At 39.3% G+C, this 15,505-nt stretch overlaps 3 protein-coding genes across 8 annotated transcripts; all 3 read left to right on the forward strand.

Moving 5' to 3' along the window:
- Positions 1-2,379: 2,379 nt before the first annotated feature.
- LOC116248510 (S-adenosyl-L-methionine-dependent uroporphyrinogen III methyltransferase, chloroplastic) lies at positions 2,380-10,666 on the forward strand. Of its 6 annotated transcripts, none has more exons than XM_050076202.1 (14): positions 2,380-2,702; positions 2,778-2,841; positions 3,412-4,041; positions 4,152-4,229; positions 4,627-4,696; positions 5,180-5,249; positions 6,346-6,553; positions 6,779-8,785; positions 9,254-9,324; positions 9,411-9,486; positions 9,576-9,673; positions 9,788-9,883; positions 10,024-10,186; positions 10,323-10,666. In XM_050076202.1, exons 3-8 carry the CDS (start codon positions 3,433-3,435, stop codon positions 6,947-6,949), a joined length of 1,206 nt encoding a protein of 401 aa, XP_049932159.1. In that variant the 5' UTR covers positions 2,380-2,702; positions 2,778-2,841; positions 3,412-3,432; the 3' UTR covers positions 6,950-8,785; positions 9,254-9,324; positions 9,411-9,486; positions 9,576-9,673; positions 9,788-9,883; positions 10,024-10,186; positions 10,323-10,666. The 6 variants fall into 6 exon arrangements, with proteins under 6 accessions (XP_049932159.1, XP_049932158.1, XP_031477204.1 ...); XM_050076201.1 differs by having other exon boundaries at positions 6,779-8,269; positions 8,649-8,785; positions 9,254-9,486; XM_031621344.2 differs by having other exon boundaries at positions 6,779-7,960; positions 8,649-8,785; positions 9,254-9,486.
- LOC116249047 (alcohol dehydrogenase 1-like) lies at positions 8,528-10,170 on the forward strand. The gene is made up of 6 exons (XM_050076408.1): positions 8,528-8,775; positions 9,329-9,356; positions 9,411-9,486; positions 9,576-9,637; positions 9,788-9,883; positions 10,024-10,170. The coding sequence occupies exons 1-6, from the start codon at positions 8,528-8,530 to the stop codon at positions 10,168-10,170; spliced, it is 657 nt and encodes a 218-aa protein (XP_049932365.1).
- Positions 10,667-11,398: 732 nt separating the features above from the next.
- Positions 11,399-14,777, forward strand: LOC116246911 (uncharacterized protein At2g34460, chloroplastic). Its single transcript, XM_031618827.2, has 5 exons — positions 11,399-11,561; positions 12,003-12,203; positions 12,275-12,391; positions 14,128-14,400; positions 14,479-14,777. Exons 1-5 carry the CDS (start codon positions 11,478-11,480, stop codon positions 14,641-14,643), a joined length of 840 nt encoding a protein of 279 aa, XP_031474687.1. The 5' UTR covers positions 11,399-11,477; the 3' UTR covers positions 14,644-14,777.
- The last annotated feature ends 728 nt before the right edge of the window (positions 14,778-15,505 follow it).

A 15,505-nucleotide genomic window follows, 5' to 3' on the forward strand; every position in this document is an offset into this window, starting at 1 on the left:
AACAGTTGCAATCCATCTCTAAGCTTGGAGTGCCAATATCAAATTTTAATAAAGGGAAGAAGGCGAAACTTCCATTCTAGAAAATTATCACCCCTCTTCCATTTCAATTAGTATTTTAACATGTAATTATGCCTTTGATGCCAACTTCCCTCATTTCTATTGCATGTCTCTTTTTTTTTTTGTAACTGCACAACGCATTAACTAATAGTTAATAATATGTCAATTTTGTAACGATTTTTAAGAAGTTGTTTGGCAGCATAAACTCTTTATAAATGTCTCATGTTTGGCAGCATGAGACACTACAATTGTTGTCCTACAGATTAGTGCTTGCCAAACTACCCATAAGAGGCACTCAAGCCTATAGATTGTTATTGTTCATGAATTTGCCCTAAAAGTCGAGACTTGTTCAAAGAACTATGTGTTGTAGTGTATTATGAATCTGCTTCGTGCCAAACAACTCTTAAGAAACATTTTGAAACATGGATCTAAACTTTGCATTATTTGAAATGAAATGTTGTGTGTTCAATGAACTTATATCGATCCGTACCTACTAAATAATCTATCAGTGTTACAAGCGTGTGGATAAAACCCATTATATCATTTATATGTTACGAAAACATTATGGGGTTTATAGGAACCTTAAAACATGTCACGATTGCGATTTAATTCATTGTGAACTACACCTCTCTCTCTCTCTCTCTTTGTATAAGAGTAAAATTTTTAATAACATAATAACATCATGTTCGTGTATACTTTAATATGAAAAAAAGAACATTTACGATGCAAACTCCCATAATAATTACAAAAATCTTTCGTAGTCCTAATCACATTTCTTGTAAAAATTGAAATGACATGGAAATGTGCAACCTGAGAAGGAGAGCGAGAGAGCGCTGTGACAGCCCTTGTGTGTTAGAGCTTTGCAGTGGCTGATTGACACGATCAACAGTATTTTAGATAATTATCGAACAAAAAAGAGAGAGGAACAAAGAGAAAGATGTGTTTATTAAAAGGAAGCTGCGATAAAAGACAGTTGTTAGAAAGTAAGCTTGGGCATCGGGTTGGCACAAACCCAGAAAGAGTGGGGCTGAGGTTGGCCCGACACCCGAAACTCTGGCTTGAGCCCGGCTCGACACTTACAACTTGGGTGGACTCGTTTTGATTAAATTAAAAGTATATATTTTTAATAATAAAATAATATATAAATATAATTAATTGTAATAAAATATTATAATTATATATAAAAATTAATAAAAATATGTATGAAAAAAATCTTATCAGGCCAAATCAAGCTTAGTTGGGCTGATATTTTTTTTTTTTGAGCCCAAGTCAGATTGAGTACCCAATACCTAGAACAAAAGAGAAAAGAGAGTGTTTGTATAACATTCTAAGATCATATATTTGAATGTTGAGTTTTTTCAAATTGAAAAAAAACCCAATTTTTTGGCAAAATTTCCCCTCGGGTTATTTATAAAAACCAAACATATAATTGAATTTTTTGAAACCTATTAAAAACTTGGTTTTCACAAAACTACACTACATAGAGAAAAAGGTCATTATAAAAGAATAAAAGAGAAAGAGAGTGTTTGTATAACATTCTAAAATCATATATTTGAATGTTGGGTTTTTTCAAACTGGTTTTGAAAAAAAACCGATTTTTTTGGCAAAATTTCCCCTCAGGTTATTTATAAAAAACAAACAAATAAACCAAGTTTTTGAATTTTTTGAAACCTATTAAAAACTTGGTTTTCACAAAACTACACTACACAAAATTAGGTTTGATAAAGATGTCACTCAAATGACCCTGAAAACTTTCTTCATATTGAATTAGGGAGAGGGCCTTCTGGTACTTTAGACTAATCGTTTTCCTGTGGATTTTTCGCAAGGTGGTCAATTATGATTTACTTTGTTAAGTGAGTGGCGGTTTGCATTTTTTCATTCGTCCGGCAGCAGTTTATAATTTCTCCTTTTTACATTTAAGTGAGTATGAGAAATTTTAGCAATTTAATATATAAATTAAATCATATAAGGTTTATACGTATACAAGAAAGAAATGAGTTAAACTAATCTAATTTCGATTCGTTTTTTTTTTTTTTTTATTTCTCTCTTTCTAGAGATTTACCAATTATAAAGTGAGGGAAATTGAATGTGAAAAAAATACAAATAAGTAAATAAATAAACAACAAGTAACTAGAAAAAGTCAGGAGAGAAAGGTTGAGAAAAAAAAGCAATAAAAAACGGAACTACTGATTATTATATAGAAAAAGTGCTGCTAGCTACTTGGCTGAGCTAGTTTGTCATGTTCTTTATATTAAATTCCTCGACCTCTCTCATCCATTCTACTGCTTTGTATCTTAACCTGTTTTACGGCCTTGTTCATGTGAAGCCCACCATGGTTGAAACTTGAAACTTGTCTTTTGCCATCAATGGAGAGGCACGCATGTACATATTTGGCTCAATCTTCCATGACTCCTGAGAGGCAACAGGGCCTTCCTCCCTCTCCAAACGCCACACTCCTCTCCTACCATTTAGCATTCATCAACCGCCGCCTCATTTCCGTCTCTCAGGCCCCGTTTGATTGCAAGGGGAAATATGTTGAGCTGGTGAAAATCATACGGGGAACGAAACTTTAAAGCGGTCATTTCCTCTCTCGCTCTCTCGTTCCCTCTCCTCTTTCCCCCAACGTCGCCCGCTTGCAGCCCCAGGTGAGCCCTGTGATAGTCTCTGACACGCACGTTCTGTCGATAACCCTTCTCTCTTTACTCTCTCTTCACATGCAGGCTTTCAGGCACCATCTTCAACCGGAAATTTGAGTTTATCCCTCTTGGCTGCTCCTTCACTCAAGTATGCCTCTCACGATTCCCCTTTTTTCACTTCTATCATGCTCTGTTTGGTGGGTGCTGCTATGCTCTGTTATGTGTTCAACGGTTACTTCTACATATGAGTGCGTTTGAGTAGGAGACACTCTATTTATGGTAAAATTGTTGTTAATAGAAGGGTTTCTCACCTGCATGCGCTTCAATGGGATCCTTCGTGGGTAACTATGAGTTTTCATTTCTGTCCGTGTTAGTCCAACTTGGAAGAAAATAGTGTTGATGGTGATTGTCTCTTCGTAGTTCTTATCTGGTTTTTTGAAGCAGTAAACTGGATGTTTTGGGATCAACTTTATATTGCCGAATCCATTTGGGCGATTGTGTTCGTGTGCTCTGGAATATAAAGCCAAAGCCAGCTGAGACCTCGGGTTTTTTTTTTTTTTTTCTCTGTAATTTTGAAGAATTTGTTTAGCCATTAGACCATCTCTCTACCAAATACAAGCTGCTGGTTGACTTCTAAGTTCAGAAAAAATTTCTTTCTCAACGTTCTTCTGTTGTTATAAGTGAATTAATTCCCACCTATTTCTAATGGTTACACCAGTTCCATGGAGGATATGGAGACATGGATAAGTTGAAAACTTTGAGGCACGTTGAGACAGTTTCTCCTCTCCCTTTCCCCGCCATGTCTGCCGTTCTCCTTCGTCATGGTGTATCTCAGCCCTCTCTCTTTCTCCACCCCTCCCTCTTCTCTTCCTACTCTTCACTGGACCAACTAAAGCTCCAAAACACGGCAAAATTTTCAAGTTTCTGTGCCGTTAGAGCCTCCCCATTTACGGAGAAGCATTCAATCGAGAGGTACCAACGAGATGCATGGCTGTACCAACAGCCAATCCCGCAAGGCTCGTTGTCTCTTCATTGCGATTCGGATTCCATTAGGGAGAACGACATAGCCCTACAACTCCCCGAATTGAAGAAGCTGCTGGAGGAGCTCAAACAGAGGCGCGGCGAAGCTGCCGGTGGGGCGGATGGAAGGGGGCCCGGAAACGTCTTCTTGGTGGGAACGGGGCCGGGCGATCCGGAGCTTCTGACGGTGAAGGCGATGAACGCCATACAGGCGGCTGATCTCGTCCTCTATGATCGTCTGGTTTCTAATGATATAATGGATTTGGTTAGCTCTGACGCCAGGCTGCTGTATGTTGGGAAGACGGCTGGTTATCATAGTAGAACTCAGGTAAGGACTCGAAAGAAGTTTACCTATTTGCTTCGTTAAGATTGGTTTTAGGTGGCTTTTGGTTGGCGTTTGGTGGCGGTTGTATTAAATGAGTGGTTTTGGTGGCGTAGGAGGAGATACATGAGTTGCTGCTGAGTTTTGCTGAAGCAGGAGCTAATGTGGTGAGGCTAAAAGGAGGGGATCCTTTGGTATGATTCTGCTCTTTTAAGAGTCATTGCAATTATTTGTTCATTTGGTGAACATATGAGTTTGATATTTGATAAAATGGACAAGTGCAAACTCTATAAGGTGGTAGGATTTTACTCATGATTCTCTTTGCCTGAAATTAATTTCTTTCTAATTCCCTTATCATTTCATCTTGCAGTCACTCGTGCATGTTGGAAAGTTTCTATTTTTTGATCTAAAATGTAATAGACTATGTGGCTTGCTATTATTTTGTCACTAGGCGATTGGTTTCTTTTTTATCTGCTGCCGCAATTATGTAGAAGCATTGTTATCTGCGTCTGACTAAAAACTTTTTTCTTCTGGGCTATTCTTGGACTGTCAAAAGCGTTATAGATGTGGACTCATGTTTGCATTGAACAGGTCTTTGGTAGGGGAGGAGAGGAGGTGGATTTTTTGCAAAGGCAAGGAATTCATGTGAAGGTTATTCCAGGTACAGCTTGGATTTGTTGATTTCAATTAATGCTTTCCGGAACTGTCGTGAGCACATCAGTAGAGTATTATGTTTCAAGGAAACCATTCACGTGATAAAACCAGTGTGTCTAGTTTATTGGATTTTTTGGCCAATTGAAGGGAAACCCAGGTGCAGATCCTGTTGGAGCAGCAGAACTTAGTGTGCCTTCTCAATCCAGATTGTAGACCTATAGCATCAGATTGCTTAAGAGGTAACATCCATGAGATTTGATCACACAGAGTAGGAGAACTATGTCTTTATCCGAATCCAAACAATAGTAGCACAATCAATTTCTAACAGTTCTCTGATTGTGTGAGGTCTGGGGTCTACATTCGGTGTAGGGTGTATTGACTCTTGAAAAAAGTTCTAGCAAATGTGCCCAGCGTATCACTTTTCATGAACTCTGTTTTATTCACTTCAAAATTTTGTTGAATAAATTTTACGAAGATAATGGTGGTGCAGGTATTACCGCTGCTTCTGGGATAGCAGCAGAATTGGGGATTCCATTGACACATCGAGGTATTGCTAACAGGTAAGCTCAGCTTCCCATATTTTGATTATTACAAAATGGATTATCTCTTTTCTACCAATTACACCCCTTTTTACTGTTGAACCTTTGCCACTTTTGTTAATGTGATGTGCAATAATATGATTACCTGTGTTTCAACCACCTGACATCACATTTCTTGCCGACCTTCGCTTCATAACCTTGTATAGTTGTCACCTTAATTGTTTGATAAAAAACACTATCAGAAACTTGGCTACAGCGGTTTAGAAAGCGACCCTATTTATAATTGAGAATTTGTTCTTTACCACCATAAAAACGTGCTTCATCTGAAACATCTGCTCTGCCACTAGTTGTGTGTTTTCTATGTTCAATCTTCCCATATTTGGGAAAGAGCATGTATTTATCTTGGGTATCCAAAGTTCTAAATTCTTCATGTCTTTGGCAATTGGAGCCTGAGACTCTGATCTGCAGATTCTTAGTTTTACTCCCCTGTTGAAATTCGAACCTTTTTGTCTGGCTGGTCACATGATAGTTGAGATCGTTGATAAGTATGATCTCTGACCTCTAGTGCTATCTACCAGCTTCCTAATCAGGGATAAATGAAATGGATTTTGCTTTCTTGGACAATGTGCTGCTTGTATTGTTGTGTACGTGTTGTGGGAATGGCAGCAGGTATAGACAATTATTGAGTTGATATACATTTGATACTGAATGGGTTCAACATTGTTTCAGTTGGCGAATTTTAATATAATCTAGAGTTGGCCTCTGCAATTGAAACTTCAAGTCCTTTCTAGTCTATTAATGTAAGCTTTTCGTTTAAGCATTTCCTCAAGTTCCAAATTTTATTTAAATTTTAATTATTTCATTAATGGAGTTCAAATGGTCTAATTCATGTAACTTTCTGCTGCAAGCATTGCTGAGTTCCTATTTGTAATATATGGTTTAATTTGCAATTCTCTATGGAGCTAGTGAATTCTCTGCTTCTACTTTAACAAAGTTCTGCTGCTAATAATCGTGTTAGTGGACAAGCTATCTCCCTTCTTCTGCTGAGTGGTAGAAAATTTGGTTATTACTATGGCAACGATCTTATGCTTATACGCTGATATTTCTTTCATTGAAGTGTCCAATTTTTAACAGGGCACTCCAGAAAAGGAGGAACAGATCCCTTGTTTGTAGCAGACCATGTTGCTGATCCCGACTCGACATTGGTTGTATACATGGGGTTGTCCACTCTACCATCGACTGCTATGAAGCTGATATCCAATGGCTTGGATCCGAGCACTCCGTCAGCCGCAATAGAGAGAGGAACTACACCTCACCAAAGGACGGTATGCTGAGTACTTCTCTTTCTAATAAAGGCGTTCGTTGGGCTGAATATTTTTTTCTCATCATAAAACATCGTCCTCAAACTTCCTATGATACGTCTCTTTCTGTCATCAGGCCTGTCGTTATGCTCAGTTAAACCCTTCTGATGTGCAAGTACTTCTGTCATCTACTAGAAGTCTAGAACCAACATGCAGGTAGAACTAACATGCAGGGTGCTCATTGTCTAGGTATTTGCCGAACTGAAAAATCTTGTGGACGAGGTCAAGGCCGCAGACTTGGTCTCACCAACGCTGATCATAATTGGGAAGGTGGTGGCACTTTCACCATACTGGCCATTCTGTTCTATTGAGCAACCTGTTCTTGAAGACCAACAGAATCAGCCGCTGGGATTATGTTAGAGAGTGATGTTGCTTCATTTTTCCATGATTTCATTCATTGGGACCCTTTTACAAAATGAAGGGTGGTGGTTTACGAGCGTTCTTGTGCTGTCCAACTTTTTTCCAAGAGATAGGCGACAGTGAGACTCAGGTGATCTGTAAAGCATTTAGTGGATGCTGCATGAAGTCCATTCTATGTGATTTCAGTGGCCTATCATATGTTGGCAAAAGTTGGCTCAGATGGGCAATATTGGTAATTTGGTACCAAGAGTTGTATTTTTCAAATTATGTTTATAGATTCACCGGAAATTTTGATGCATAAGGAGGTTCTGGCTTTAAAAGTCGTCCTCATCTTGTAGCACTTATCACTGTAAGATTATTACAGGTGCTCCTTAAACCCGATTTCGTTGTGTTCTTTAATTACTTGGAACTGTGTGTGTGACTGTGTTGTAGGTTGCATGTAACCGATCATCTTATTATGGAATTACAATTACTGTTTTCCATGGTCGTGCTCTCTTATGCAGAATCGTAAATTCCATTTTGTTTGAGAATGAATTCCACCGAATTGTACGGGAAACAGGGAAAAAGCTTCTTGATCGTTTGGTAAATGTGTTTACTATTTCATGATTCTACTTTAAAAAATAAAATAAATTCATGAAACACTTGTGATGATTTTCTTTAAAGGGCCCATTTGATGGGCTGGAAAAATCCTGTAGCTCAGGAAAAAAAATTAAATTTTTTAAAATTTTTCCAGTTTATCAAACACAGAAATATTCTTTTGCCTGTTGAAGGCGTTTCCGCAAAAAAATTTCCGGAAACATCTTTCCACAGGGAGAGGTGGAGAAATGCTTCTGGAAATATTTTTTTGCCCGTTAGGGCATGCGAAGGCGTCTCCTCGTGCTCAGCTCGTCCTCAGCTGCTTCACCCCACCCGCCAGAGAGAGGAACGCTGCTCCTGCTGCTGCTGCCTTCTCTCCCTGCTGCTGCCTCGGACGCATCCGTTGGTCCTCCCGCCCTCTCACTCTCCTGCTGTGTAAGGAATCCTTTCTCTCTGTCTCTTTCCCCTTCCTATCTGCGTCTCTCTCTTTTTTCTCTCTGTCGATGGATGTCGATCCACTCGAGCTGTGCTGTATAAATACCCATGCGAAGAGATGGTATCCCCATCGAAGGAATTCGACTGTGGAGCAGGAATTGAGAGCTCTTCTTTCTTTCCTATCTCTGTCTCTGTTCACTCTTTTGTTGTTGTTGGTGTACTCTTGCTCTCCTACCTTTCTCTTGTTCTTCCTGTCGTTGGGGTGTTGAAGGGAAATGGCTACCGCTGGTCAAGTCATCTGTTGCAAAGGTAACAGGAAGCTATTTCATATGAAAGTGTTTCATCCCATTTCTTTGTCCCCACAACTCTCTCTCTCTCTCCGTTCTGCTGATGGATGGTCGAGGGATGATCCAATTTTTGTTGGTCTGCTATTTCATGAATTCATGGGGATTCTGACAGAAAACCCGTGTTTCCTTTCTGGAAGATGTAAATGAAAAGTTGCAAAATTTGCTGTTTGCTTTTTTCCTTGTTTGGTTGCCAACATATTGGTGAGTTTGGAAGTTTAGAATGTTTCCAGGAAAAAGGGAAAACGTACTTGACAGATCTCCTTCTCCTGATCTTTGTGTTCTGCTTCTTGGTTTTGTGCCTGATCTCTCTCTTTTTTGTGGCTATGGGTGTTTTGGTTCAGCTGCTGTTGCCTGGGAGGCAGGGAAGCCATTGGTGATCGAAGAGGTCGAGGTGGCACCACCCCAAGCCATGGAGGTCAGGATAAAGATCCTCTTCACTGCCCTCTGTCACACTGATGTGTACTTCTCGTAAGCAAAGGTAATCCTCATTTTTTATTTGCCTTATCTCATTCCTCACCACTACTACTTCAATTAGAACAAGACAAGAAGTCGTCAGGTGGGACCATGAAAACAGAGCCATCAGACATGCAAGTTATTGTGGTTTCCCCTGCAATTGGAAAAAAAAAAATGGCTTCATTTCCTCCAAGGCCTGGACATCTGTGGTTGTTTACACAGAGGTCCAATTAGAATAAGGCTTTTCTGTGAATACACTGTGGTTGTCTATCACTTTGTTGGCACCTCCACCTTCAGTGAATACACTGTTGTACATGTGGGTTGCCTTGCCAAGGTCAATTCAAAGGCCCCTCTAGACAAAGTTTGTGTCCTTAGCTGTGGAATTTCAACAGGCAAGGGAAACTATTTACTAAATCATTCTCACTCCATTTCTTTCTTTTTATTTAAGAAAATGAAGTTCTCTTAATCGATTGTTCGCTCGAATGGGTTTCAGGTGTTTGAGCCACTGTTAATGTGGCTCCGCCAAAGAAGGGTCAAAGTGTGGCTGTTTTTGGCTTGGGTGCTGTAGGTTCTTGGATTTCCTAAAAGCTCTGCAGGTACATGTCCTTTTATCTCCTAGATATGATATGCCTTTCTTTTGCAACTTTTAGGCTGCTGAAGGTGCAAGGGTCGCCAGAGCTTCACGAATTATTGGAGTTGATCTGAACCCCAACAGATTTGAAGAAGGTGTGTTTAATGATGGGGCGACCATGATCCAGTTCATTTTGATTTCACTTTCAGATTAGTGATTCTTCTTTGCTTTTCACTTATTTCAGCGAAGAAATTTGGTTGCACAGAGTTTCTGAACCCCAAGGACTATGATAAACCCATTCAAGACGTCTGCTTCTAGACAAACCAGCTTTAGAGGAAACTTGTATGTATTACTTTTTAATTGGACTAAAACGCTTCTTTCCTGGATGCTAACTTCTTACTTGATAGAAGACCACTTAATTGTTATTGACCCATTGAAGTGTTTTGTCACTTGCAGGTGATTGCAGAAAGGACCAATGGTGGGGTTGACAGGAGTGTTGAGTGCACAGGGAACATCAATGCCATGATATCAGCCTTTGAGTGTGTTCATGATGTGAGTGGTGTCCTACACATTCTTGCATTTCTGAGGTCTGATTGATTCCTCAAATCAAAATGAATTGACTGCACTAAAGTCTTTCTTAGCTCAAAGTTTCTTAGTCTGTTCTTTCCTGAGCAGTTCTTTCTCTTTTACAGGGATGGGGTGTTTCCGTTCTGGTTGGTGTCCCACACCAAGACGCAGCATTCAAGACACACCCCATCAAGTTCTTGAATGAAAAAACACTGAAGGGAACGTTCTATGGTAACGACAAGACACACACTCACATCGCCCGGGGTGGTTGAGTTATACATGAAGAAGGTCATCATATCTCTCTCTGTCTGATATATATATATATATATATATATATATGTGTGTGTGTGTGTGTGTGTGTGTGTGTGTGTGTGTTCTTGCATTTATTGGTGAAGGCCTGAGAAATGTGGTTAAATGGTTACAGGAGCTGGAGTTGGACAAGTTCATCACTCACGAAATTCCATTCTCTGAAATCATTAAGGCCTTTGATTTGATGCTGAGTGGCCAAGGCATTCGTTGTGTGATGACCATGGATTCTTGAACGAAGCAACTGAGAAGGGAAGAAGGAAAAGAAGAAAAACAGGAGATGCGTCTGTTTGTGCTGGTTTTCTTGCAGCTTTACAGTGTTTGCCTTTATTTTTTGTCTTCGTATAAGTGAGTCCAGTCCTTGTTCTTTTGTACACGGTGTGATGATCCGAAGAGAAAATCTGTATTGAATCTTCTGTTGCATTTTTGACGAAGTAAGTATTTATAAAATTTTTGAGAGTTCATCAGTTTGTTGTCTGGTTCACGCGCATGAGTGTATGTGTGTTTTCGGTCCATTTCGGAAAGGCTAAAATGTGCTGTTATCATATTAAAATTATAGTTGTTGTATAACTAGTACTTAATCTTCATGTTCATTGCATCGCTGGTCGTGGTTTGGTAGATGGTTTATTATTTATCCGTGTGTTTAAGAAACTATATCGAAAGATTATGTAAATCTGAAAATATACTCTCTTGTTATCAAATTAAGAAATAATTTTATAGAAATTTAAAAATATATTTTTTTATCATCAAACACATAAATATATTTCTGCACATCAAAATGTAAATTGGAAAGATTTTTTTTTTTTTTTTTTTATGTCAAGTCACCAAAGAGTTCTAAATCTACTCCATTTTTTAGGCCAGGTTTATGTTAAGTCACAAACTGTTAAATGATGGAACTCGCCACACCATTGGGCTGTAATTTGTGATGCAATAGTTGTTGCAATGCATTAGGGTTCAATTTGCAATTAAAAAAAAAAAATAAAAGAGTGTTTGATGAGGTGGAATTGTGGAGAAATTCTATAATAAAAATTCAAGGCTCATAAATAGATTTTAGTTTAAGAGAAATTTTAGTTGAAGTTTGCATGAACTGTTAGTTTAAGATAACGTGGCTTTTGTATGTACGGCTAAGAGGGGCAAACCACGTGGCAACTTCTGGACTACATACGGGATCGTCTTACGTATGTGCGAAAGAGAAAGAGAGAGAGAGAGACACGCACAGAAGCGACCCCTTCTGCGCCGACTAAGACTCTTGAGTGACAAGTAATGCAAGACAATGGCCATTAACTGTTTCAGGCCTTCCCCTCTCTCCAAGCTTCCTCTTCCTCCCCGGATTCGCCCTCTCTGCTCTGCCAGTGGGGTAATATCTCTTTCTCTCTCTCTCTCTCTCTCTCTCTCTCTATAGATTGCCTTTTGGTTGTTCTACAGAGTTCATTTCGTCTCTATTTTTCGACGTGAAACAAGCTAAAGAAACTGTCTGTCGTATGTTGGGAAAATAACAGAGAGACCAATCCTTCTCCTTTTTCCAGAAGTCTGGGATAAGTAGCAAAGTTGCAGTGGATTGAACTGCCGCACTACCTGCCGACTGATTCCATTTTTCTGAACAAATTGTCCAATGCAGACGTCCTCTTGATGTTTTTACATGAAACTAGTTTGATGAGTTAGAAGTACCTTTTTGGGTATCTCAAGCAAGTCATTAGGTTCTCATTTCTGTAAACTGTAGCAGTCAGTAGATAGTGCGTTACCTTTCTTTTTGTCTTTTTTGTTGCGCAACAATCTTCACCGGAGATCCTGGTTTCAGATGGAAACACCAGCAACAGGGGAGAAGAGCGAAGAGGCGAACAGAGCAAATCCGAGAAAGATATTCGTTGCCGGTGCGACCGGTAACTCCGGCAAGAGGATCGTAGATCAGCTTGCAGCGAGGGGATTCGCCGTCAGGGCTGGTGTGCGTGATGTTGAACGTGGCAGGAACGCATTTTCTAACCACCAGAACGTTCAAATTGTGAGTAATGTGGTCCTACATTTCATTCATGCTGCATAAATACTTGATTGACTGATCGATCATTGTGGCAGGTGAGAGCTGATGTTACAGAGGGGTCAGAGAAGCTGGCAGAAGCGATCGGCGATGCAGAGGCAGTGGTCTGTGCCACTGGGTTCCGGCCTTCACTAGATCTCTTTGCGCCATGGAAGGTCTGTTTCTTGGGACGTCTTTCTGTGAGAATCTTGAATTGCTTGTTTTACTGTTCTTAGGACACTAGGCTACTTGATATATATCTTTGATAGTGGTATTACCCATGTTTTGAAGATTAGATGAATTGACATGATTTTTCAGGTGCAACTGTTAACCCTTGCTCTAACATATCGTAATTTTGTGTTAGATGAATCGATCACCAGTTTACATGGCGACTCACTGTGTGTTGCAAACCCAGATTTTGAGTCAAACCAAGTTTTCTTGTACAGTTATGATGCTAAAACCAAGCCTCTAAATGGGTTTACTGTCATTTTAATAGCCATATGCAGTCAGCTACATTCTCCTTGAGTTCAAGGAACATCCTGAATCCGGAAAAAGTGAGAGTTCCCATGTACAGCACCCAAATGTGATGGCTTGGTGTTTAACTGAAGGGTTCCCTGAAAGAGTTTACCTTGTACCTGCCACCAAGTTTCGGGACTTGGTGTTTTTTTCCCATTTCAACTGTTTTTTGCTTTAACAAAAATCTTAAGGCTCTCGGAACATGAGCTTTGGCATTTTATTTGGAAAGGAATGAAGAAATCGAATGTTATAGTGGTGTCAAGGATGGTTGCTGCTTAGTGGAAGCACCAACATGGTTATATTGGTGGGCAAAATGGGTGATGAATCTGTGTACCTGAACATAGAGCAAGGGTACCTAATTTGTTTGTTTTCAAAATTGAGGATTTCAGGATATGCAAAAAAAGCAACAGCTCAAAAACTTTGACCTTCTTGTCTGAATTGTAGGTGCTGACGATCCATATGCATTTGTGCTTCCATGCTTTTTAAGTTCTCTCTCTTTGGCATATTCCTTTGTTCACATGTTCAATGAATCTATGATAATCAGCCAATTGCTTGTGGTTCTGTTACTACTAACCTCCTTTCAAGTTTTACTTTTCTTAAATATATATAATACTTTCATAAAAAAATATAATTCTTTTCCTCTTTAGCTTGTTCCTTGTGAAGTTTGTTGCTTATGAGCAGTCCAAGGTACTCTAGGGAGTCTGCATTTAGCTGGCATCATGGGTAGAACCTTGGATTGTGGAGTAAATTATTTCCAGTACTTAGTAACATGGGAGGTTTTTTCGAATATTATGAGAAACTCTCTTTCAATATTTGTCATATTTCTTGATGTTCCTTGTGTTAGAAATACCAGGATCTTGAAGAATCCTTCAAAGATCACATCCAATCTTCAAGTATAGATACAAATCTATACTTCTCAAGAAGATACTCACAGCTTTCAGTGTTCTAATGCACAATGAACAAGTCAAAACAGCAGCAACCAATTCACAGTAATGGCATTAAGGCCCAGACAGTGTTTTCAAGCACTGTACCAGGCAACAGTCAGCTCATAGGGGCATCAAAGTCCAACAAGGAATCGTATGGCTGAAGAGAAACTTTATTTAAAAAAACAAAAGCTGTAAAACAGCCTCATATCAAAGAATATGTTACAAGGTATATATACAACAGTGGGGAACCATTGGAGAACCCAACGGCTAGAAATGAAGTTTACATCATTTATATAGACGTGTTTATGAATATACAACGAAACAATTACGTTGCACTTACAAGTACTTCCTAACATCATGCAGTAGCTTGGAAAGCATTGTCATTCCTTGTGAAAATTATCTACTATTAAAAGTTCGTGAAGGATCACGGTTCTGTTGAGGATAAAAAAATTTCTGACCTCTTGCAACAGGTTGACAACTTTGGCACAGTCAACCTTGTTGATGCGTGCCGCAAGGTTGGGGTGAACCGATTCATTCTTATTAGCTCCATCTTGGTAAATGGTGCTGCGATGGGCCAGATACTCAATCCTGCTTATATATTTCTTAACGTGTTTGGACTCACATTGATAGCAAAGCTTCAAGCTGAGAAGTATATAAGAAAATCTGGGATAAACTACACCATCATAAGGCCTGGTGGATTAAGAAATGATCCACCCAATGGGAACATTGTCATGAAGCCAGAGGTATGCCTATTTCAGTAAGCATCTATGTGCTGTTCAAGCTTTTATGCTGATTGTGGTGCTTTCTGTTTTCCTTCTCAGGATACACTCTCTGCAGGTTCTATATCTAGGGATCAGGTTGCCGAGGTTGCGGTTGAGGCGTTGCTATATCCTGAGGCTTCATACAAGGTGGTTGAAATAGTTTCACGTGCAGATGCACCCAAACTTTCATTCGGGGAAATGTTTGGTGCCATAAGACATGCTTAATGGTTCGTTTGTGTGATTGAATTCTCTGTGTTCTTTTCCTGTTTGGCTATAAATCATGTTAACTATAACTGAATGTCCAATTAACATTTAGTAAATGCCTTTTGTGCATGTTCCATGTAGTTGATCTCTGTGTATATCAATATGTACTCATTGCATGTTCCATCAGTTTCTTCTTGTACCAGTGTTCTGCTTGATATTGAAAGTCGTATCCGCTATGACTACGCTTAAAGCTGAAAAAGTGAACATCACGATGCCGAGTCACTGAAGCAAAGTTTGTTAATGACAGTTCCAATTTCTTTGTTGAATTAAAGTGCTCAGCAATACAACGAAATCAGAGATCCATCTTATGACTCATCAATGATCAATTGTTATGAAAGAGAACCACTCCCGTAATACCAGACACAACAGTAGTCTGTTTCAAGACCGTGCATTGATCACCACAATCTAGATTTGAGAATTTGAATCTGGATATGAATTAGATTGACGAAATGTTTTTAAACCCAATTAGGCTTTTTGAGACTGGACAAACGCTGTAGTTTGAGTGCGTTAATCACATCGTCGAGCTACTGAAAACGGTCCAGGAAGTCCTGCAGGCCCATTTAGTAAAAAAGTGTTATTTGATATCAACCTGTATTTGCAGAGTTGCTGAATCATCGGCCCTATATTAATAATTAATATATGAACTTACTTATTAAGTAGAATGCATCTTAAACATGCTGATATAGGTAGTCTACTTTCTGTTTGCTAAAAACTTCACTTTCTATTCTGATATCTACATCATCGAAGTAGACTATAATAGTCACAAAGAATGCAGCACCTTTGCTGGTAACCGATGGAACATATATTGCAGCACATGGTTTCT

The sequence above is a fragment of the Nymphaea colorata genome, chromosome 2 (assembly GCF_008831285.2).
Source record: "Nymphaea colorata isolate Beijing-Zhang1983 chromosome 2, ASM883128v2, whole genome shotgun sequence".
Classification (NCBI taxonomy): Eukaryota; Viridiplantae; Streptophyta; class Magnoliopsida; order Nymphaeales; family Nymphaeaceae; genus Nymphaea; species Nymphaea colorata.